This window comes from Oncorhynchus kisutch, linkage group LG9 (assembly GCF_002021735.2).
Source record: "Oncorhynchus kisutch isolate 150728-3 linkage group LG9, Okis_V2, whole genome shotgun sequence".
NCBI classification, from domain to species: domain Eukaryota; kingdom Metazoa; phylum Chordata; class Actinopteri; order Salmoniformes; family Salmonidae; genus Oncorhynchus; species Oncorhynchus kisutch.
The window spans coordinates 45,216,601-45,239,665 of record NC_034182.2 but is presented as its reverse complement, the minus strand read 5'-3'; the positions used below and the strand labels follow the sequence as shown (position 1 = coordinate 45,239,665).

General features: G+C 51.5%; 1 protein-coding gene across 1 annotated transcript in view; it reads right to left on the bottom strand.

Annotated features, from left to right (window-relative positions):
* The window catches only part of zgc:158659 (PI3K_p85B and PI3K_rbd domain-containing protein), an 83,004-nt gene continuing 59,939 nt past the window's right edge, over positions 1–23,065 (bottom strand). The window contains 5 exon segments of the mRNA XM_031832693.1: positions 1–667; positions 2,785–2,947; positions 3,024–3,175; positions 5,064–5,181; positions 11,369–11,539. Coding sequence (XP_031688553.1) covers positions 557–667; positions 2,785–2,947; positions 3,024–3,175; positions 5,064–5,181; positions 11,369–11,539 — 715 coding nt within the window. The 3' untranslated portion in view covers positions 1–556.

Below are 23,065 nucleotides of genomic sequence, written 5' to 3'. Positions count from 1 at the left end.
GAGGGACAAGAGAGCCCTGAGTACCAGGCCATTATCGTCCTGTTGGAGGGACAATAGAGCTCTGAGTACCAGGCCATTAGGACCTGAAGGTCGTTAGCGAGTTGGGTACTACTAACATGTCCAGAGTACGTAAGAGGAGATTACCATTGAATATTTACTGTCATGACTTCTGGTGTGGCGGTAATACGGTCCCCACAACAGCCCTATGTGGGAGGGGAACGTGTGTTTATGGGAGGGGGGGGGGAACGTGTGTTTATGTGAGGGGAGGGGGAATGTGTGTTTATGGGAGGGGGAACGTGTGTTTATGGGAGGGGGGGGGGAACGTGTGTTTATGTGAGGGGAGGGGGAACGTGTGTTTATGGGAGGGGGAACGTGTGTTTATGGGAAGGAGAAGGTGTGTCAGAATGTTTTAGCTACTGTTGGTAGTAACATAATGGTTACTGCAACTTCATATCAAATGGGACTCTCTTTGTGTCTCTCTCTCTCTCTCTCTCTCTCTCTCTCTCTCTCTCTCTCTCTCTCTCTCTCTCTCTCTCTCTCTCTCTCTGGGGGGGGGTCAGTGTTCGTTGGGCATGTGTCTGATGGTGTGGAAGATCCAGTCCATCTTAGTGGTCCATCCTCCATGGTGAGCATCGTTCATTTGCTTGGTGAAGTACTCCAGAGCCTCCTGGTTACACAAACATGTTATAACAGGTTATAACACACAGAGAGACGGCTAATGGGGATCCGTAATAAATATAAATGCATGTCGTAACTTCACTACACATTAGGGCAGGAAAATTCAAATATGGTCCAGGTCAGATCCACTGCATTTTTCATTGTTCCCCTCTAATCAGGGACTGATTTAGACCTGGGACACCAGGTGGGTGATTCCCCTCTAATCAGGGCCTGATTTAGACCTGGGACACCAGGTGGGTGATTCCCCTCTAATCAGGAACTGATTTAGACCTGGGACACCAGGTGGGTGATTCCCCTCTAATCAGGGACTGATTTAGACCTGGGACACCAGGTGTGTGATTCCCCTCTAATCAGGGACTGATTTATACCTGGGACACCAGGTGGGTGATTCCCCTCTAATCAGGGACTGATTTATACCTGGGACACCAGGTGGGTGATTCCCCTCTAATCAGGGACTGATTTATACCTGGGACACCAGGTGGGTGATTCCCCTCTAATCAGGGGCTGATTTAGACCTGGGACACCAGGTGGGTGATTCCCCTCTAATCAGGAACTGATTTAGACCTGGGACACCAGGTGGGTGATTCCCCTCTAATCAGGGACTGATTTAGACCTGGGACACCAGGTGTGTGATTCCCCTCTAATCAGGGACTGATTTAGACCTGGGACACCAGGTGGGTGATTCCCCTCTAATCAGGGGCTGATTTAGACCTGGGACACCAGGTGGGTGATTCCCCTCTAATCAGGAACTGATTTAGACCTGGGACACCAGGTGGGTGATTCCCCTCTAATCAGGGGCTGATTTAGACCTGAGACACCAGGTGGGTGATTCCTCTCTGATCAGGGACTGATTTAGACCTGGGACACCAGGTGGGTGATTCCCCTCTAATCAGGGGCTGATTTAGACCTGGGACACCAGGTGGGTGATTCCCCTCTAATCTGGGACTGATTTAGACCTGGGACACCAGGTGGGTGATTCTCCTCTAATCAGGGCCTGATTTAGACCTGAGACACCAGGTGGGCGATCACCCTCTAATCTGGGACACCAGGTGGGCGATCACCCTCTAATCTGGGACACCAGGTGGGTACAATTCATTATCAGGCAGAACAGAAAACCATGCAGAAGTCTGGGAAGTCCAGGCTCTCATTTGAATCCCCATGGAACAGGGTCTTCCTCAGGTAGGGTCAGGGGTCAGGGATTCTGTACTGCCTGTTGGCTCGTCTACAGAGCGAGGGTTTTCCTCAGATAGGGTCAGGGGTCAGGGATTCTGTACTGACTGTTGGCTCGTCTACAGAGCAAGGGTTTTCCTCAGATAGGGTCAGGGGTCAGGGATTCTGTACTGCCTGTTGGCTCGTCTACAGAGCGAGGGTTTTCCTCAGATAGTGTCAGGGATTCTGTACTGACTGTTGGCTCGTCTACAGAGCAAGGGTTTTCCTCAGATAGGGTCAGGGATTCTGTACTGCCTGTTAGCTCGTCTACAGAGCGAGGGTTTTCCTCAGATAGTGTCAGGGATTCTGTACTGACTGTTGGCTCGTCTACAGAGCGAGGGTTTTCCTCAGATAGGGACAGGGGTCAGGGATTCTGTACTGCCTGTTGGCTCGTCTACAGAGCGAGGGTTTTCCTCAGATAGTGTCAGGGATTCTGTACTGACTGTTGGCTCGTCTACAGAGCGAGGGTTTTCCTCAGATAGGGTCAGGGGTCAGGGATTCTGTACTGCCTGTTAGCTCGTCTACAGAGCGAGGGTTTTCCTCAGATAGTGTCAGTGATTCTGTACTGACTGTTGGCTCGTCTATAGAGCGAGGGTTTTCCTCAGATAGGGACAGGGGTCAGGGATTCTGTACTGCCTGTTGGCTCGTCTACAGAGCGAGGGTTTTCCTCAGATAGGGTCAGGGGTCAGGGATTCTGTACTGCCTGTTAGCTCGTCTACAGAGCGAGGGTTTTCCTCAGATAGTGTCAGGGATTCTGTACTGACTGTTGACTCGTCTACAGAGCGAGTGTTTTCCTCAGATAGGGACAGGGGTCAGGGATTCTGTACTGCCTGTTAGCTCGTCTACAGAGCGAGGGTCTTCCTCAGGTACGGTTAGGGGTCAGGGGTTCTGTATTACCTGTTGGCTCTTCTCCAGAGCGAGGGTCTTCCTCAGGTAAGCAATGTCATCAAAGGACTGTAGTTCAGGCATGCCACAGCCCAGCAACAGGGAGAACAGGTTGATGAACAGAGAGGCATGCTGTCGGATGGATAGGTACGCCTTGTAACACATCTCCTGGAACCTGGGGGGAAGGGGGGGGTTAACAGGGTGCGTTCTCTGTGTGCGTACTGTTTGTATGTGTACGGTGTATGTTGTACCTCTCAAACTCTTTGGTCTTGGTACACTCCTGGACTCCCTTACTGATGACAATCAGGAAGTCTTGTGTCAGAACGAAGGGAACTCTCTCTCTTTTATAGCCAAACTTCTTCTTCTTATGATCCAGGAAGTGGCCAAAGTCTATATGGAACAGCTGGGGGGGAAAGAGAGAGAGGGAGGGAAGGAGGGAGTGGATGGAGAGGATGGAGAGGGAGAGAGAGAGGATGGAGAGAGAGATGATGGAGGGAGCGGATGGAGAGGATGGAGAGGGAGAGAGAGAGGATGGAGACAGAGAGAGATGGAGGGAGCGGAGGGAGAGTGAGAGGATGGAGACAGAGAGAGATGGAGGGAGCGGAGGGAGAGTGAGAGGATGGAGACAGAGAGAGATGGAGGGAGCGGAGGGAGAGTGAGAGGATGGAGACAGAGAGATGATGGAGGGAGCGGATGGAGAGGGAGAGAGATGGAGGGAGCGGAGGGAGAGTGAGAGGATGGAGACAGAGAGAGATGATGGAGGGAGCGGATGGAGAGGGAGAGGATGGAGACAGAGAGAGAGGATGGAGGGAGTGGATGGAGAGTGAGAGAGAGAGGATGGAGACAGAGAGAGTGGATGGAGAGGATGGATGGAGACAGAGAGAGGATGGAGGGAGACAGAGAGAGGATGGAGGGAGTGGATGGAGAGGGAGAGAGAGGATGGATGGAGCGGATGGAGACAGAGAGAGAGGATGGAGACAGAGAGAGAGCGGATGGATGGAGAAAGAGAGGATGGATGAGACAGAGAGAGAGGATGGGGGAGCGGATGGAGACAGAGAGAGGATGGGGGAGCGGATGGAAACAGAGAGAGAGGATGGAGACAGAGAGAGAGAGGATGGATGGAGCGGATGAGACAGAGAGAGAGGATGGGGGAGCGGATGGAGACAGAGAGAGAGGATGAGACCGAGAGAGAGGATGGATGGAGCGGATGGAGACAGAGAGAGAGGATGGAGAGGATGGAGAGAGAGAGAGAGGATGGAGACGGAGGGAGCAGATGGAGAGGGAGAGAGAGAGAGGATGGATGGAGACAGAGAGAGGATGGAGGGAGTGGATGGAGAGGATAGAGAGGGAGAGAGAGGATGGATGGAGCGGATGGAGACAGAGAGAGAGGATGGAGACAGAGAGAGAGCGGATGGATGGAGAAAGAGAGGATGGATGGAGCGGATGAGACAGAGAGAGAGGATGGGGGAGCGGATGGAGACAGAGAGAGGATGGGGGAGCGGATGGAGACAGAGAGAGAGGATGGAGACAGAGAGAGAGAGGATGGATGGAGCGGATGAGACAGAGAGAGAGGATGGGGGAGCGGATGGAGACAGAGAGAGAGGATGAGACCGAGAGAGAGGATGGATGGAGCGGATGGAGACAGAGAGAGAGGATGGAGAGGGAGAGAGAGGATGGATGGAGAGAGAGAGAGAGGATGGAGACGGAGGGAGCAGATGGAGAGAGAGAGAGGATGGATGGAGAGGGAGAGAGAGGATAGATACAGAGAGAGAGGATGGAGAGGGAGAGAGAGGATGGATGGAGAGGATGGAGACAGAGAGAGAGGATGGAGACGGAGGGAGCAGATGGAGAGGGAGAGAGAGAGGATGGATGGAGAGGATGGAGAGGTAGAGAGAGGATAGAGACAGAGAGACAGGATAGAGAGGGAGAGACAGGATGGAGAGGGAGAGAGAGGATGGAGAGGGAGAGACAGGATGGAGAGGGAGAGAAAGAGGATGGAGAGGGAGAGACAGGATGGAGAGGAGGGAGAGAGAGAGGATGGAGACAGAGAGATAGGATGGAGAGGGAGAGATAGGATTGAGAGGGAGAGACAGGATGGAGAGGGAGAGAAAGGATGGAGAGGGAGAGAAAGAGGATGGAGACAGAGAGAGATGATGGAGGGAGTGGATGGAGAGGAGGGAGAGAGAGAGGATGGAGACATAGAGATAGGATGGAGAGGTAGAGAAGATGGAAAATAAAAAATCAGAGTTACCTATTGGTTCATTTCTTCAGATAGATGGTATGTGTGTTACCTGTCCGTTCTCCTTAACCATGATGTTGGAGTTGTGTCTGTCTCCAATACCCAGGATGAAGGTGGCTACGCAGTACCCTGCACAGGACCTGGTGAACAGGTCAATCGCTCGGTCATACCTGGGAATGAATAGGGTTACAGGTCAATCACTCTGTCACACCTGGGAATGAATAGGGTTACAGGTCAATCACTCTGTCATACCTGGGAATGAATAGGGTTACAGGTCAATCGCTCGGTCATACCTGGGAATGAATAGGGTTACAGGTCAATCACTCTGTCACACCTGGGAATGAATAGGGTTACAGGTCAATCACTCTGTCATACCTGGGAATGAATAGGGTTACAGGTCAATCACTCTGTCATACCTGGGAATGAATAGGGTTACAGGTCAATCTGGGAATGAATAGGGTTACAGGTCAATCACTCTGTCATACCTGGGAATGAATAGGGTTACAGGTCTATCTGGGAATGAATAGGGTTACAGGTCTATCACTCTGTCATACCTGGGAATGAATAGGGTTACAGGTCAATCACTCTGTCATACCTGGGAATGAATAGGGTTACAGGTCAATCACTCTGTCATACCTGGGAATGAATAGGGTTACAGGTCAATCTGGGAATGAATAGGGTTACAGGTCAATCACTCTGTCATACCTGGGAATGAATAGGGTTACAGGTCTATCTGGGAATGAATAGGGTTACAGGTCAATCACTCTGTCATACCTGGGAATGAATAGGGTTACAGGTCTATCTGGGAGTGAATAGGGTTACAGGTCTATCTGGGAATGAATAGGGTTACAGGTCAATCACTCTGTTACACCTGGGAATGAATAGGGTTACAGGTCTATCTGGGAGTGAATAGGGTTACAGGTCTATCTGGGAATTAATAGGGTTACAGGTCTATCTGGTAGTGAATAGGGTTACAGGTCAATCTGGGAATGAATAGGGTTACAGGTCAATCTGGGAGTGAATAGGGTTACAGGTCAATCTGGGAGTGAATAGGGTTACAGGTCTATCTGGTAGTGAATAGGGTTACAGGTCAATCTGGGAGTGAATAGGGTTACAGGTCTATCTGGGAGTGAATAGGGTTACAGGTCTATCTGGTAGTGAATAGGGTTACAGGTCTATCTGGGAGTGAATAGGGTTACAGGTCTATCTGGGAGTGAATAGGGTTACAGGTCAATCTGGGAATGAATAGGGTTACAGGTCAATCTGGGAGTGAATAGGGTTACAGGTCAATCTGGGAATGAATAGGGTTACAGGTCTACCTGGGAGTGAATAGGGTTACAGGTCTACCTGGGAGTGAATAGGGTTACAGGTCTATCTGGTAGTGAATAGGGTTACAGGTCTATCTGGGAGTGAATAGGGTTACAGGTCAATCTGGGAATGAATAGGGTTACAGGTCTATCTGGGAGTGAATAGGGTTACAGGTCAATCTGGGAATGAATAGGGTTACAGGTCTATCTGGTAGTGAATAGGGTTACAGGTCTACCTGGGAGTGAATAGGGTTACAGGTCTACCTGGGAGTGAATAGGGTTACAGGTATACCTGGGAGTGTATAGGGTTACAGGTCTATCTGGGAGTGAATGGGGTTCCGGGTCTATCTGGGAGTGAATAGGGTTACAGGTCTATCTGGGAGTGTATAGGGTTACAGGTCTATCTGGGAGTGTATAGGGTTACAGGTCTACCTGGGAGTGAATAGGGTTACAGGTCTACCTGGGAGTGAATAGGGTTACAGGTCTACCTGGGAGTGAATAGGGTTACAGGGCTACCTGGGAGTGAATAGGGTTACAGGTCTACCTGGGAGTGTATAGGGTTACAGGTCTACCCGGGAGTGAATAGGGTTACAGGTCTATCTGGGAATGAATAGGGTTACAGGTCTATCTGGGAATGAATAGGGTTACAGGTCTATCTGGTAGTGAATAGGGTTACAGGTCTATCTGGGAGTGAATAGGGTTACAGGTCTATCTGGTAGTGAATAGGGTTACAGGTCTATCTGGGAGTGAATAGGGTTACAGGTCTATCTGGGAGTGAATAGGGTTACAGGTCTATCTGGTAGTGAATAGGGGTACAGGTCTACCTGGGAATGAATAGGGTTACAGGTCTACCTGGGAGTGAATAGGGTTACAGGTCTATCTGGGAGTGAATAGGGTTACAGGTCTACCTGGGAGTGAATAGGGTTACAGGTCTACCTGGGAGTGTATAGGGTTACAGGTCAATCACTCTGTTACACCTGGGAATGAATAGGGTTACAGGTCTATCACTCTGTCATACCTGGGAGTGTATAGGGTTACAGGTCTACCTGGGAGTGTATAGGGTTACAGGTCTATCTGGGAGTGTATAGGGTTACAGGTCAATCACTCTGTCATACCTGGGAATGAATAGGGTTACAGGTCTATCTGGTAGTGAATAGGGTTACAGGTCTACCTGGGAGTGTATAGGGTTACAGGTCTACCTGGGAGTGAATAGGGTTACAGGTCTATCTGGGAATGAATAGGGTTACAGGTCAATCTGGGAATGAATAGGGTTACAGGTCTACCTGGGAGTGAATAGGGTTACAGGTCTATCTGGTAGTGAATAGGGTTACAGGTCTATCTGGGAGTGAATAGGGTTACAGGTCTATCTGGGAGTGAATAGGGTTACAGGTCTATCTGGGAGTGAATAGGGTTACAGGTCTATCTGGGAGTGAATAGGGTTACAGGTCTATCTGGGAGTGAATAGGGTTACAGGTCAATCTGGGAGTGAATAGGGTTACAGGTCAATCTGGGAATGAATAGGGTTACAGGTCTATCTGGTAGTGAATAGGGTTACAGGTCTACCTGGGAATGAATAGGGTTACAGGTCTACCTGGGAGTGAATAGGGTTACAGGTCTACCTGGGAATGAATAGGGTTACAGGTCTACCTGGGAGTGAATAGGGTTACAGGTCTACCTGGGAGTGTATAGGGTTACAGGTCTACCTGGGAGTGAATAGGGTTACAGGTCTACCTGGGAATGAATAGGGTTACAGGTCTACCTGGGAGTGAATAGGGTTAGAGGTCTACCTGGGAGTGTATAGGGTTACATGTCTACCTGGGAGTGAATAGGGTTACAGGTCTATCTGTGAGTGAATAGGGTTACAGGTCTACCTGGGAGTGTATAGGGTTACAGGTCTACCTGGGAGTGAATAGGGTTACAGGTCTATCTGGGAGTGAATAGGGTTACAGGTCTATCTGGGAATGAATAGGGTTACAGGTCAATCACTCTGTCATACCTGGGAATGAATAGGGTTACAGGTCTACCTGGGAGTGAATAGGGTTACAGGTCAATCACTCTGTCATACCTGGGAATGAATAGGGTTACAGGTCTATCTGGGCATGAATAGGGTTACAGGTCTATCTGGGAATGAATAGGGTTACAGGTCTATCTGGTAGTGAATAGGGTTACAGGTCTATCTGGGAATGAATAGGGTTACAGGTCTATCTGGGAGTGAATAGGGTTACAGGTCTATCTGGGAGTGAATATGGTTACAGGTCAATCTGGGAGTGAATAGGGTTACAGGTCAATCTGGGAATGAATAGGGTTACAGGTCTATCTGGTAGTGAATAGGGTTACAGGTCTACCTGGGAATGAATAGGGTTACAGGTCTACCTGGGAGTGAATAGGGTTACAGGTCTACCTGGGAATGAATAGGGTAACAGGTCTACCTGGGAGTGAATAGGGTTACAGGTCTACCTGGGAGTGTATAGGGTTACAGGTCTACCTGGGAGTGAATAGGGTTACAGGTCTACCTGGGAATGAATAGGGTTACAGGTCTACCTGGGAGTGAATAGGGTTACAGGTCTACCTGGGAGTGAATAGGGTTACAGGTCTACCTGGGAGTGTATAGGGTTACAGGTCTACCTGGAAGTGAATAGGGTTACAGGTCTATCTGTGAGTGAATAGGGTTACAGGTCTACCTGGGAGTGTATAGGGTTACAGGTCTACCTGGGAGTGAATAGGGTTACAGGTCTATCTGGGAGTGAATAGGGTTACAGGTCTATCTGGGAATGAATAGGGTTACAGGTCAATCACTCTGTCATACCTGGGAATGAATAGGGTTACAGGACTACCTGGGAGTGAATAGGGTTACAGGTCAATCACTCTGTCATACCTGGGAATGAATAGGGTTACAGGTCTATCTGGGAATGAATAGGGTTACAGGTCTATCTGGGAGTGAATAGGGTTACAGGTCTACCTGGGAATGAATAGGGTTACAGGTCAATCACTCTGTCATACCTGGGAATGAATAGGGTTACAGGTCTATCTGGGAGTGAATAGGGTTACAGGTCTATCTGGGAGTGAATAGCGTTACAGGTCAATCTGGGAATGAATAGGGTTACAGGTCTACCTGGGAGTGAATAGGGTTACAGGTCTACTTGGGAGTGAATAGGGTTACAGGTCTACCTGGGAGTGAATAGGGTTACAGGTCTACCTGGGAGTGTATAGGGTTACAGGTCTACCTGGGAATGAATAGGGTTACAGGTCTATCTGGGAATGAATAGGGTTACAGGTCAATCTGGGAATGAATAGGGTTACAGGTCTATCTGGTAGTGAATAGGGTTACAGGTCTATCTGGGAGTGAATAGGGTTACAGGTCTATCTGGTAGTGAATATGGTTACAGGTCTATCTGGGAGTGAATAGGGTTACAGGTCTATCTGGGAGTGAATAGGGTTACAGGTCTATCTGGGAATGAATAGGGTTACAGGTCTATCTGGGAGTGAATAGGGTTACAGGTCTATCTGGGAATGAATAGGGTTACAGGTCTATCTGGTAGTGAATAGGGTTACAGGTCTATCTGGGAGTGAATAGGGTTACAGGTCAATCTGGGAGTGAATAGGGTTACAGGTCTATCTGGGAGTGAATAGGGTTACAGGTCTATCTGGGAGTGAATAGGGTTACAGGTCTATCTGGGAGTGAATAGGGTTACAGGTCTATCTGGGAGTGAATAGGGTTACAGGTCTACCTGGGAGTGAATAGGGTTACAGGTCTATCTGGGAGTGAATAGGGTTACAGGTCTATCTGGGAGTGAATAGGGTTACAGGTCTATCTGGGAGTGAATAGGGTTACAGGTCTACCTGGGAATGAATAGGGTTACAGGTCTACCTGGGAGTGAATAGGGTTACAGGTCTATCTGGGAGTGAATAGGGTTACAGGTCTATCTGGGAGTGAATAGGGGTACAGGTCTACCTGGGAGTGAATAGAGTTACAGGTCTATCTGGGAGTGAATAGGGTTACAGGTCTACCTGGGAGTGAATAGGGTTACAGGTCTACCTGGGAGTGTATAGGGTTACAGGTCTATCTGGGAGTGAATAGGGTTACAGGTCTATCTGGGAGTGAATAGGGTTACAGGTCTACCTGGGAGTGAATAGGGTTACAGGTCTATCTGGGAGTGAATAGGGTTACAGGTCTATCTGGGAGTGAATAGGCTTTTAATGCACTGGATCACAGCTCTGCACAAGACAGAGAGGTGATTAAAGTCTATATATAGAGGGAGACAGACAGGTGTAACAGAGGCAGGTGTAACAGACAGACAGTTAGACAGGCAGGTGTAACAGACAGGTGTAACGGAGAGATAGACAGACAGGTGAGACAGACAGTTAGACAGACAGGTGTAACGGAGAGACAGACAGGTGAAACAGACAGACAAACAAACAAACAAGTGTAACAGAGGCAGGTGTAACAGACAGATAGTTAGACAGACAGGTATAACGGAGGCAGGTGTAACAGACAGATAGTTAGACAGACAGGTGTAACGGAGAGACAGACAGGTGTAACGGAGAGACAGACAGGTGAAACAGACAGACAAACAAACAAGTGTAACAGAGACAGGTGTAACAGGAAGACAGACAGGTGTTTATTTATTTTTTTACCTTTATTTAACTAGGCAAGTAAGTTAAGAACAAATTCTTATTTTCAATGACGGCCTAGGAACAGTGGGTTAACTGCCTGTTCAGGGGCAGAACGACATATTTGTACCTTGTCAGCTCGGGGTTTGAACTTGCAACCTTCCGGTTACTAGTCCAACGCTCTAACCACTAAGCTACCCTGCCGCCACTAGGCTACCTGTCTGTAACAGACAGACAGGTGAAACAGGAAGACAGACAGGTGTAACAGACAGAGGGGTGTAACAGGAAGACAGACAGGTGTAACAGACAGACAGAAAGGTGTAACAGACAGACAGGTGTAACAGACAGACAGGTGAAACAGACAGACAGACAGGTGTACCAGACAGACAGGTGTAACAGACAGGCAGACAGGTGTAACAGACAGGTGGCCTCTACCCACCCCTCTCCTCTGTTCTTGTCCTTGATCCAGTGGTGCAGTGTGTGGCTGTTGAACTGCAGCGCCCCCTTCAGGCCTCCTTTACACTGGATCTGCATGATGGTGTAGCTGTTCTTCACAACCTCTATCAGCCCCACACAGTCCCCTATAGACAGACAGCCATACGGTAACATCCTGTAGGGAGGGGTTAAATAGAGGTCAACACACAGTCCCCTATAGACAGACAGCCATACGGTAACATCCTGTAGGGAGGGGTTAAATAGAGGTCAACACACAGTCCCCTATAGACAGACAGCCATACGGTAACATCCTGTAGGGAGGGGTTAAATAGAGGTCAACACACAGTCCCCTATAGACAGACAGCCATACGGTAACATCCTGTAGGGAGGGGATAAATAGAGGTCAACACACAGTCCCCTATAGACAGACAGCCATACGGTAACATCCTGTAGGGAGGGGTTAAATAGAGGTCAACACACAGTCCCCTATAGACAGACAGCCATACGGTAACATCCTGTAGGGAGGGGTTAAATAGAGGTCAACACACAGTCCCCTATAGACAGACAGCCATACGGTAACATCCTGTAGGGAGGGGTTAAATAGAGGTCAACACACAGTCCCCTATAGACAGACAGCCATACGGTAACATCCTGTAGGGAGGGGTTAAATAGAGGTCAACACACAGTCCCCTATAGACAGACAGCCATACGGTAACATCCTGTAGGGAGGGGTTAAATAGAGGTCAACACACAGTCCCCTATAGACAGACAGCCATACGGTAACATCCTGTAGGGAGGGGTTAAATAGAGGTCAACACACAGTCCCCTATAGACAGACAGCCATACGGTAACATCCTGTAGGGAGGGGTTAAATAGAGGTCAACACACAGTCCCCTATAGACAGACAGCCATACGGTAACATCCTGTAAGGAGGGGTTAAATAGAGGTCAACACACAGTCCCCTATAGACAGACAGCCATACGGTAACATCCTGTAGGGAGGGGTTAAATAGAGGTCAACACACAGTCCCCTATAGACAGACAGCCATACGGTAACATCCTGTAGGGAGGGGTTAAATAGAGGTCAACACACAGTCCCCTATAGACAGACAGCCATACGGTAACATCCTGTAGGGGGGGGTTAAATAGAGGTCAACACACAGTCCCCTATAGACAGACAGACATACGGTAACATCCTGTAGGGAGGGGTTAAATAGAGGTCAACACACAGTCCCCTATAGACAGACAGCCATACGGTAACATCCTGTAGGGAGGGGTTAAATAGAGGTCAACACACAGTCCCCTATAGACAGACAGCCATACGGTAACATCATGTAGGGAGGGGTTAAATAGAGGTCAACACACAGTCCCCTATAGACAGACAGCCATACAGTAACATCCTGTAGGGAGGGGTTAAATAGAGGTCAACACACAGTCCCCTATAGACAGACAGCCATACGGTAACATCCTGTAGGGAGGGGTTAAATAGAGGTCAACACACAGTCCCCTATAGACAGACAGCCATACGGTAACATCCTGTAGGGAGGGGTTAAATAGAGGTCAACACACAGTCCCCTATAGACAGACAGCCATACGGTAACATCCTGTAGGGGGGGGTTAAATAGAGGTCAACACACAGTCCCCTATAGACAGACAGCCATACGGTAACATCCTGTAGGGGGGGGTTACCCTCCTCCCTCTGATCAATGTTTCAGTAGGTCTACACACTGAAGTTTAACACTTGTGTACAACACACACACACACACACACACACACACACAAACTGTTAAAGCTTCAGTCACTCTAAATGACTACAGCAAGAAACAGCTGGCTCTCTGGATACAAATCATATTATAAAATTGTCCAATAACTCCAACAATGAAAATACCGTACCCTAACCCTAACCGAACCAGCAGCAGACCACCCTAACCCTAACCGAACCAGCAGCAGACCACCCTAACCCTAACCGAACCAGCAGCAGACCACCCTGTACCCTAACCGAACCAGCAGCAGACCACCCTAACCCTAACCGAACCAGCAGCAGACCACCCTGTACCCTAACCGAACCAGCAGCAGACCACCCTGTACCCTAACCGAACCAGCAGCAGACCACCCTGTACCCTAACCGAACCAGCAGCAGACCACCCTGTACCCTAACCGAACCAGCAGCAGACCACCCTGTACCCTAACCGAACCAGCAGCAGACCACCCTGTACCCTAACCGAACCAGCAGCAGACCACCTTGTACCCTAACCGAACCAGCAGCAGACCACCCTGTACCCTAACCGAACCAGCAGCAGACCACCCTGACCCTAACCGAACCAGCAGCAGACCACCCTGTACCATAACCGAACCAGCAGCAGACCACCCTGTACCCTAACCGAACCAGCAGCAGACCACCCTGTACCCTAACCGAACCAGCAGCAGACCACCCTGTACCCTAACCGAACCAGCAGCAGACCACCCTGTACCCTAACCGAACCAGCAGCAGACCACCCTGTACCCTAACCGAACCAGCAGCAGACCACCCTGTACCCTAACCGAACCAGCAGCAGACCACCCTGTACCCTAACCGAACCAGCAGCAGACCACCCTGTACCCCACTATGTTAACCAGCAGCAGACCACCCTGTACCCCACTATGTTAACCAGCAGCAGACCACCCTGTACCCTAACCGAACCAGCAGCAGACCACCCTGTACCCCACTATGTTAACCAGCAGCAGACCACCCTAACCCTAACCGAACCAGCAGCAGACCACCCTGACCCTAACCGAACCAGCAGCAGACCACCCTGTACCCTAACCGAACCAGCAGCAGACCACCCTGTACCCCACTATGTTAGCCAGCAGCAGACCACCCTGTATCCCACTGCTGTCTTTATACAGCAGCAGACCACCCTGTACCCCACTATGTTAACCAGCAGCAGACCACCCTGTACCCCACTATGTTAACCAGCAGCAGACCACCCTGTATCCCACTATGTTAACCAGCAGCAGACCACCCTGTACCCCACTATGTTAACCAGCAGCAGACCACCCTGTACCCCACTATGTTAACCAGCAGCAGACCACCCTGTACCCCACTATGTTAACCGGCAGCAGACCACCCTGCACCCCACTATGTTAACCAGCAGCAGACCACCCTGTACCCCACTATGTTAACCGGCAGCAGACCACCCTGTACCCCACTATGTTAACCGGCAGCAGACCACCCTGTACCCCACTATGTTAGCCAGCAGCAGACCACCCTGTATCCCACTGCTGTCTTTAACCAGCAGCAGACCACCCTGTGCCCCACTATGTTAACCAGCAGCAGACCACCCTGTACCCCACTATGTTAACCAGCAGCAGACCACCCTGTACCCCACTATGTTAACCAGCAGCAGACCACCCTGTATCCCACTATGTTAACCAGCAGCAGACCACCCTGTATCCCACTATGTTAACCAGCAGCAGACCACCCTGTACCCCACTGCTGGCTTTAACCAGCAGCAGACCACCCTGTACCCCACTGCTGGCTTTAACCAGCAGCAGACCACCCTGTATCCCACTGTGTTAACCAGCAGCAGACCACCCTGTACCCCACTATGTTAACCAGCAGCAGACCACCCTGTACCCCACTATGTTAACCAGCAGCAGAACACCCTGTATCCCACTATGTTAACCAGCAGCAGACCACCCTGTACCCCACTATGTTAACTAGCAGCAGACCACCCTGTATCCCACTATGTTAACCAGCAGCAGACCACCCTGCACCCCACTATGTTAACCAGCAGCAGACCACCCTGTACCCCACTATGTTAACCAGCAGCAGACCACCCTGTATCCCACTGTGTTAACCAGCAGACCACCCTGTATCCCACTGCTGTCTTTAACCAGCAGACCACCCTGTACCCCACTATGTTAACCAGCAGCAGACCACCCTGTACCCCACTATGTTAACCAGGAGCAGACCACCCTGTACCCCACTATGTTAACCGGCAGCAGACCACCCTGCATCCCACTGTGTTAACCGGCAGCAGACCACCCTGTACCCCACTATGTTAGCCAGCAGCAGACCACCCTGTATCCCACTGCTGTCTTTAACCAGCAGCAGACCACCCTGTACCCCCACTATGTTAACCAGCAGCAGACCACCCTGTACCCCACTATGTTAACCAGCAGCAGACCACCCTGTACCCACTATGTTAACCAGCAGCAGACCACCCTGTACCCCACTATGTTAACCAGCAGCAGACCACCCTGTACCCCACTATGTTAACCAGCAGCAGACCACCCTGTACCCCACTATGTTAACCAGCAGCAGACCACCCTGTACCCCACTATGTTAACCAGCAGCAGACCACCCTGTACCCCACTATGTTAACTGGCAGCAGACCACCCTGCACCCCCACTATGTTAACCAGCAGCAGACCACCCTGTACCCCACTATGTTAACCAGCAGCAGACCACCCTGTATCCCACTATGTTAACCAGCAGCAGACCACCCTGTATCCCACTATGTTAACCAGCAGCAGACCACCCTGTACCCCACTATGTTAACCAGCAGCAGACCACCCTGTACCCCACTATGTTAACCAGCAGCAGACCACCCTGTACCCCACTATGTTAACCGGCAGCAGACCACCCTGCACCCCACTATGTTAACCAGCAGCAGACCACCCTGTACCCCACTATGTTAACCGGCAGCAGACCACCCTGTACCCCACTATGTTAACCGGCAGCAGACCGCCCTGTACCCCACTATGTTAGCCAGCAGCAGACCACCCTGTATCCCACTGCTGTCTTTAACCAGCAGCAGACCACCCTGTGCCCCACTATGTTAACCAGCAGCAGACCACCCTGTACCCCACTATGTTAACCAGCAGCAGACCACCCTGTACCCCACTATGTTAACCAGCAGCAGACCACCCTGTATCCCACTATGTTAACCAGCAGCAGACCACCCTGTATCCCACTATGTTAACCAGCAGCAGACCACCCTGTACCCCACTGCTGGCTTTAACCAGCAGCAGACCACCCTGTACCCCACTGCTGGCTTTAACCAGCAGCAGACCACCCTGTATCCCACTGTGTTAACCAGCAGCAGACCACCCTGTACCCCACTATGTTAACCAGCAGCAGACCACCCTGTATCCCACTATGTTAACCAGCAGCAGACCACCCTGCACCCCACTATGTTAACCAGCAGCAGACCACCCTGTACCCCACTATGTTAACCAGCAGCAGACCACCCTGTATCCCACTGTGTTAACCAGCAGACCACCCTGTATCCCACTGCTGTCTTTAACCAGCAGACCACCCTGTACCCCACTATGTTAACCAGCAGCAGACCACCCTGTACCCCACTATGTTAACCAGGAGCAGACCACCCTGTACCCCACTATGTTAACCGGCAGCAGACCACCCTGCATCCCACTGTGTTAACCGGCAGCAGACCACCCTGTACCCCACTATGTTAGCCAGCAGCAGACCACCCTGTATCCCACTGCTGTCTTTAACCAGCAGCAGACCACCCTGTATCCCACTGTGTTAACCAGCAGCAGACCACCCTGTACCCCACTATGTTAACCAGCAGCAGACCACCCTGTACCCCACTATGTTAACCAGCAGCAGACCACCCTGTATCCCACTATGTTAACCAGCAGCAGACCACCCTGTATCCCACTATGTTAACCAGCAGCAGACCACCCTGTACCCCACTATGTTAACCAGCAGCAGACCACCCTGTACCCCACTATGTTAACCAGCAGCAGACCACCCTGTACCCCACTATGTTAACCGGCAGCAGACCACCCTGCACCCCACTATGTTAACCAGCAGCAGACCACCCTGTACCCCACTATGTTAACCGGCAGCAGACCACCCTGTACCCCACTATGTTAACCGGCAGCAGACCACCCTGTACCCCACTATGTTAGCCAGCAGCAGACCACCCTGTATCCCACTGCTGTCTTTAACCAGCAGCAGACCACCCTGTGCCCCACTATGTTAACCAGCAGCAGACCACCCTGTACCCCACTATGTTAACCAGCAGCAGACCACCCTGTACCCCACTATGTTAACCAGCAGCAGACCACCCTGTATCCCACTATGTTAACCAGCAGCAGACCACCCTGTATCCCACTATGTTAACCAGCAGCAGACCACCCTGTACCCCACTGCTGGCTTTAACCAGCAGCAGACCACCCTGTACCCCACTGCTGGCTTTAACCAGCAGCAGACCACCCTGTATCCCACTGTGTTAACCAGCAGCAGACCACCCTGTACCCCACTATGTTAACCAGCAGCAGACCACCCTGTACCCCACTATGTTAACCAGCAGCAGAACACCCTGTATCCCACTATGTTAACCAGCAGCAGACCACCCTGTACCCCACTATGTTAACCAGCAGCAGACCACCCTGTATCCCACTATGATAACCAGCAGCAGACCACCCTGCACCCCACTATGTTAACCAGCAGCAGACCACCCTGTACCCCACTATGTTAACCAGCAGCAGACCACCCTGTATCCCACTGTGTTAACCAGCAGACCACCCTGTATCCCACTGCTGTCTTTAACCAGCAGACCACCCTGTACCCCACTATGTTAACCAGCAGCAGACCACCCTGTACCCCACTATGTTAACCAGGAGCAGACCACCCTGTACCCCACTATGTTAACCAGCAAGCAGACCACCCTGTACCCCACTATGTTAACCAGCAGCAGACCACCCTGTACCCCACTATGTTAACCAGCAGCAGACCACCCTGTACCCCACTATGTTAACCAGCAGCAGACCACCCTGTACCCCACTATGTTAACCAGCAGCAGACCACCCTGTACCCCACTATGTTAACCAGCAGCAGACCACCCTGTACCCCACTATGTTAACCAGCAGCAGACCACCCTGTACCCCACTATGTTAACCGGCAGCAGACCACCCTGCACCCCACTATGTTAACCAGCAGCAGACCACCCTGTACCCCACTATGTTAACCGGCAGCAGACCACCCTGTACCCCACTATGTTAGCCAGCAGCAGACCACCCTGTATCCCACTGCTGTCTTTAACCAGCAGCAGACCACCCTGTGCCCCACTATGTTAACCAGCAGCAGACCACCCTGTACCCCACTATGTTAACCAGCAGCAGAACACCCTGTATCCCACTATGTTAACCAGCAGCAGACCACCCTGTACCCCACTATGTTAACCAGCAGCAGACCACCCTGTATCCCACTATGATAACCAGCAGCAGACCACCCTGCACCCCACTATGTTAACCAGCAGCAGACCACCCTGTACCCCACTATGTTAACCAGCAGCAGACCACCCTGTATCCCACTGTGTTAACCAGCAGACCACCCTGTATCCCACTGCTGTCTTTAACCAGCAGACCACCCTGTACCCCACTATGTTAACCAGCAGCAGACCACCCTGTACCCCACTATGTTAACCAGGAGCAGACCACCCTGTACCCCACTATGTTAACCAGCAGCAGACCACCCTGTACCCCACTATGTTAACCAGCAGCAGACCACCCTGTACCCCACTATGTTAACCAGCAGCAGACCACCCTGTACCCCACTATGTTAACCAGCAGCAGACCACCCTGTACCCCACTATGTTAACCAGCAGCAGACCACCCTGTACCCCACTATGTTAACCAGCAGCAGACCACCCTGTACCCCACTATGTTAACCAGCAGCAGACCACCCTGTACCCCACTATGTTAACCGGCAGCAGACCACCCTGCACCCCACTATGTTAACCAGCAGCAGACCACCCTGTACCCCACTATGTTAACCGGCAGCAGACCACCCTGTACCCCACTATGTTAGCCAGCAGCAGACCACCCTGTATCCCACTGCTGTCTTTAACCAGCAGCAGACCACCCTGTGCCCCACTATGTTAACCAGCAGCAGACCACCCTGTACCCCACTATGTTAACCAGCAGCAGACCACCCTGTACCCCACTATGTTAACCAGCAGCAGACCACCCTGTATCCCACTATGTTAACCAGCAGCAGACCACCCTGTATCCCACTATGTTAACCAGCAGCAGACCACCCTGTACCCCACTGCTGGCTTTAACCAGCAGCAGACCACCCTGTACCCCACTGCTGGCTTTAACCAGCAGCAGACCACCCTGTATCCCACTGTGTTAACCAGCAGCAGACCACCCTGTACCCCACTATGTTAACCAGCAGCAGACCACCCTGTACCCCACTATGTTAACCAGCAGCAGAACACCCTGTATCCCACTATGTTAACCAGCAGCAGACCACCCTGTACCCCACTATGTTACCCAGCAGCAGACCACCCTGTATCCCACTATGTTAACCAGCAGCAGACCACCCTGCACCCCACTATGTTAACCAGCAGCAGACCACCCTGCATCCCACTGTGTTAACCGGCAGCAGACCACCCTGTACCCCACTATGTTAGCCAGCAGCAGACCACCCTGTATCCCACTGCTGTCTTTAACCAGCAGCAGACCACCCTGTACCCCACTATGTTAACCAGCAGCAGACCACCCTGTACCCCACTATGTTAACCAGCAGCAGACCACCCTGTACCCCACTATGTTAACCAGCAGCAGACCACCCTGTACCCCACTATGTTAACCAGCAGCAGACCACCCTGTACCCCACTATGTTAACCAGCAGCAGACAACCCTGCATCCCACTATGTTAACCAGCAGCAGACCACCCTGTACCCCACTGCTGGCTTTAACCAGCAGCAGACCACCATGTACCCCACTGCTGGCTTTAACCAGCAGCAGACCACCCTGTATCCCACTGTGTTAACCAGCAGCAGACCACCCTGTACCCCACTATGTTAACCAGCAGCAGACCACCCTGTACCCCACTATGTTAACCAGCAGCAGAACACCCTGTATCCCACTATGTTAACCAGCAGCAGACCACCCTGTACCCCACTATGTTAACCAGCAGCAGACCACCCTGTATCCCACTATGTTAACCAGCAGCAGACCACCCTGCACCCCACTATGTTAACCAGCAGCAGACCACCCTGTACCCCACTATGTTAACCAGCAGCAGACCACCCTGTATCCCACTGTGTTAACCAGCAGACCACCCTGTATCCCACTGCTGTCTTTAACCAGCAGACCACCCTGTATCCCACTGTGTTAACCAGCAGCAGACCACCCTGTATCCCAATGTGTTAACCAGCAGCAGACCACCCCGCATCCCACTGCTGTCTTTAACCAGCAGACCACCCTGTATCCCACTGTGTTAACCAGCAGCAGACCACCCTGTATCCCACTGTGTTAACCAGCAGACCACCCTGTATCCCACTGTGTTAACCAGCAGACCACCCTGTATCCCACTGTGTTAACCAGCAGACCACCCTGCATCCCACTGTGTTAACCAGCAGACCACCCTGCATCCCACTGTGTTAACCAGCAGCAGACCACCCTGTACCCCACTGCTGTCTTTAACCAGCAGACCACCCTGTATCCCACTGTGTTAACCAGCAGCAGACCACCCTGTACCCCACTATGTTAACCAGCAGCAGACCACCCTGTATCCCACTGTGTTAACCAGCAGACCACCCTGTATCCCACTGCTGTCTTTAACCAGCAGACCACCCTGTATCCCACTGTGTTAACCAGCAGCAGACCACCCTGTATCCCACTGTGTTAACCAGCAGCAGACCACCCTGTACCCCACTGCTGTCTTTAACCAGCAGACCACCCTGTATCCCACTGTGTTAACCAGCAGCAGACCACCCTGTACCCCACTATGTTAACCAGCAGCAGACCACCCTGTATCCCACTGTGTTAACCAGCAGACCACCCTGTATCCCACTGCTGTCTTTAACCAGCAGACCACCCTGTATCCCACTGTGTTAACCAGCAGCAGACCACCCTGTATCCCACTGTGTTAACCAGCAGCAGACCACCCTGTATCCCACTGTGTTAACCAGCAGCAGACCACCCTGTATCCCACTGTCTTTAACCAGCAGACCACCCTGTATCCCACTGCTGTCTTTAACCAGCAGACCACCCTGTATCCCACTGTGTTAACCAGCAGCAGACCACCCTGTATCCCACTGTGTTAACCAGCAGCAGACCACCCTGTATCCCACTGCTGTCTTTAACCAGCAGACCACCCTGTACCCCACTATGTTAACCAGCAGCAGACCACCCTGTATCCCACTGTGTTAACCAGCAGCAGACCACCCTGCATCCCACTGCTGGCTTTAACCAGCAGACCACCCTGTATCCCACTGCTGTCTTTAACCAGCAGCAGACCACCCTGCATCCCACTGCTGTCTTTAACCAGCAGACCACCCTGTATCCCACTGTGTTAACCAGCAGACCACCCTGCATCCCACTGTGTTAACCAGCAGCAGACCACCCTGTATCCCACTGTGTTAACCAGCAGACCACCCTGCATCCCACTGTGTTAACCAGCAGACCACCCTGCATCCCACTGTGTTAACCAGCAGCAGATCACCCTGTATCCCACTGTGTTAACCAGCAGACCACCCTGCATCCCACTGTGTTAACCATCAGCAGACCACCCTGTATCCCACTGCTGTCTTTAACCAGCAGACCACCCTGTACCCCACTATGTTAACCAGCAGCAGACCACCCTGTATCCCACTGTGTTAACCAGCAGCAGACCACCCTGCATCCCACTGCTGGCTTTAACCAGCAGACCACCCTGTATCCCACTGCTGTCTTTAACCAGCAGCAGACCACCCTGCATCCCACTGCTGTCTTTAACCAGCAGACCACCCTGTATCCCACTGTGTTAACCAGCAGACCACCCTGCATCCCACTGTGTTAACCAGCAGCAGACCACCCTGTATCCCACTGTGTTAACCAGCAGACCACCCTGCATCCCACTGTGTTAACCAGCAGACCACCCTGCATCCCACTGTGTTAACCAGCAGCAGATCACCCTGTATCCCACTGTGTTAACCAGCAGACCACCCTGCATCCCACTGTGTTAACCAGCAGCAGACCACCCTGTATCCCACTGCTGTCTTTAACCAGCAGACCACCCTGTATCCCACTGTGTTAACCAGCAGCAGACCACCCTGCATACCACTGCTGTCTTTAACCAGCAGACCATCCTGTATCACACTGCTGTCTTTAACCAGCAGACCACCCTGTATCACACTGCTGTCTTTAACCAGCAGACCACCCTGTATCCCACTGTGTTAACCAGCAGCAGACCACCCTGTATCCCACTGTCTTTAACCAGCAGACCACCCTGTATCCCACTGTGTTAACCAGCAGCAGACCACCCTGTATCCCACTGGCTTTAACCAGCAGACCACCCTGTATCCCACTGCTGTCTTTAACCAGCAGACCACCCTGTATCCCACTGTCTTTAACCAGCAGACCACCCTGTATCCCACTGGCTTTAACCAGCAGACCACCCTGTATCCCACTGGCTTTAACCAGCAGACCACCCTGCATCCCACTGTCTTTAACCAGCAGACCACCCTGTATCCCACTGTGTTAACCAGCAGCAGACCACCCTGTATCCCACTGTGTTAACCAGCAGCAGACCACCCTGTATCCCACTGGCTTTAACCAGCAGACCACCCTGTATCCCACTGTCTTTAACCAGCAGACCACCCTGCATCCCACTGTCTTTAACCAGCAGACCACCCTGTATCCCACTGTGTTAACCAGCAGCAGACCACCCTGTATCCCACTGTGTTAACCAGCAGC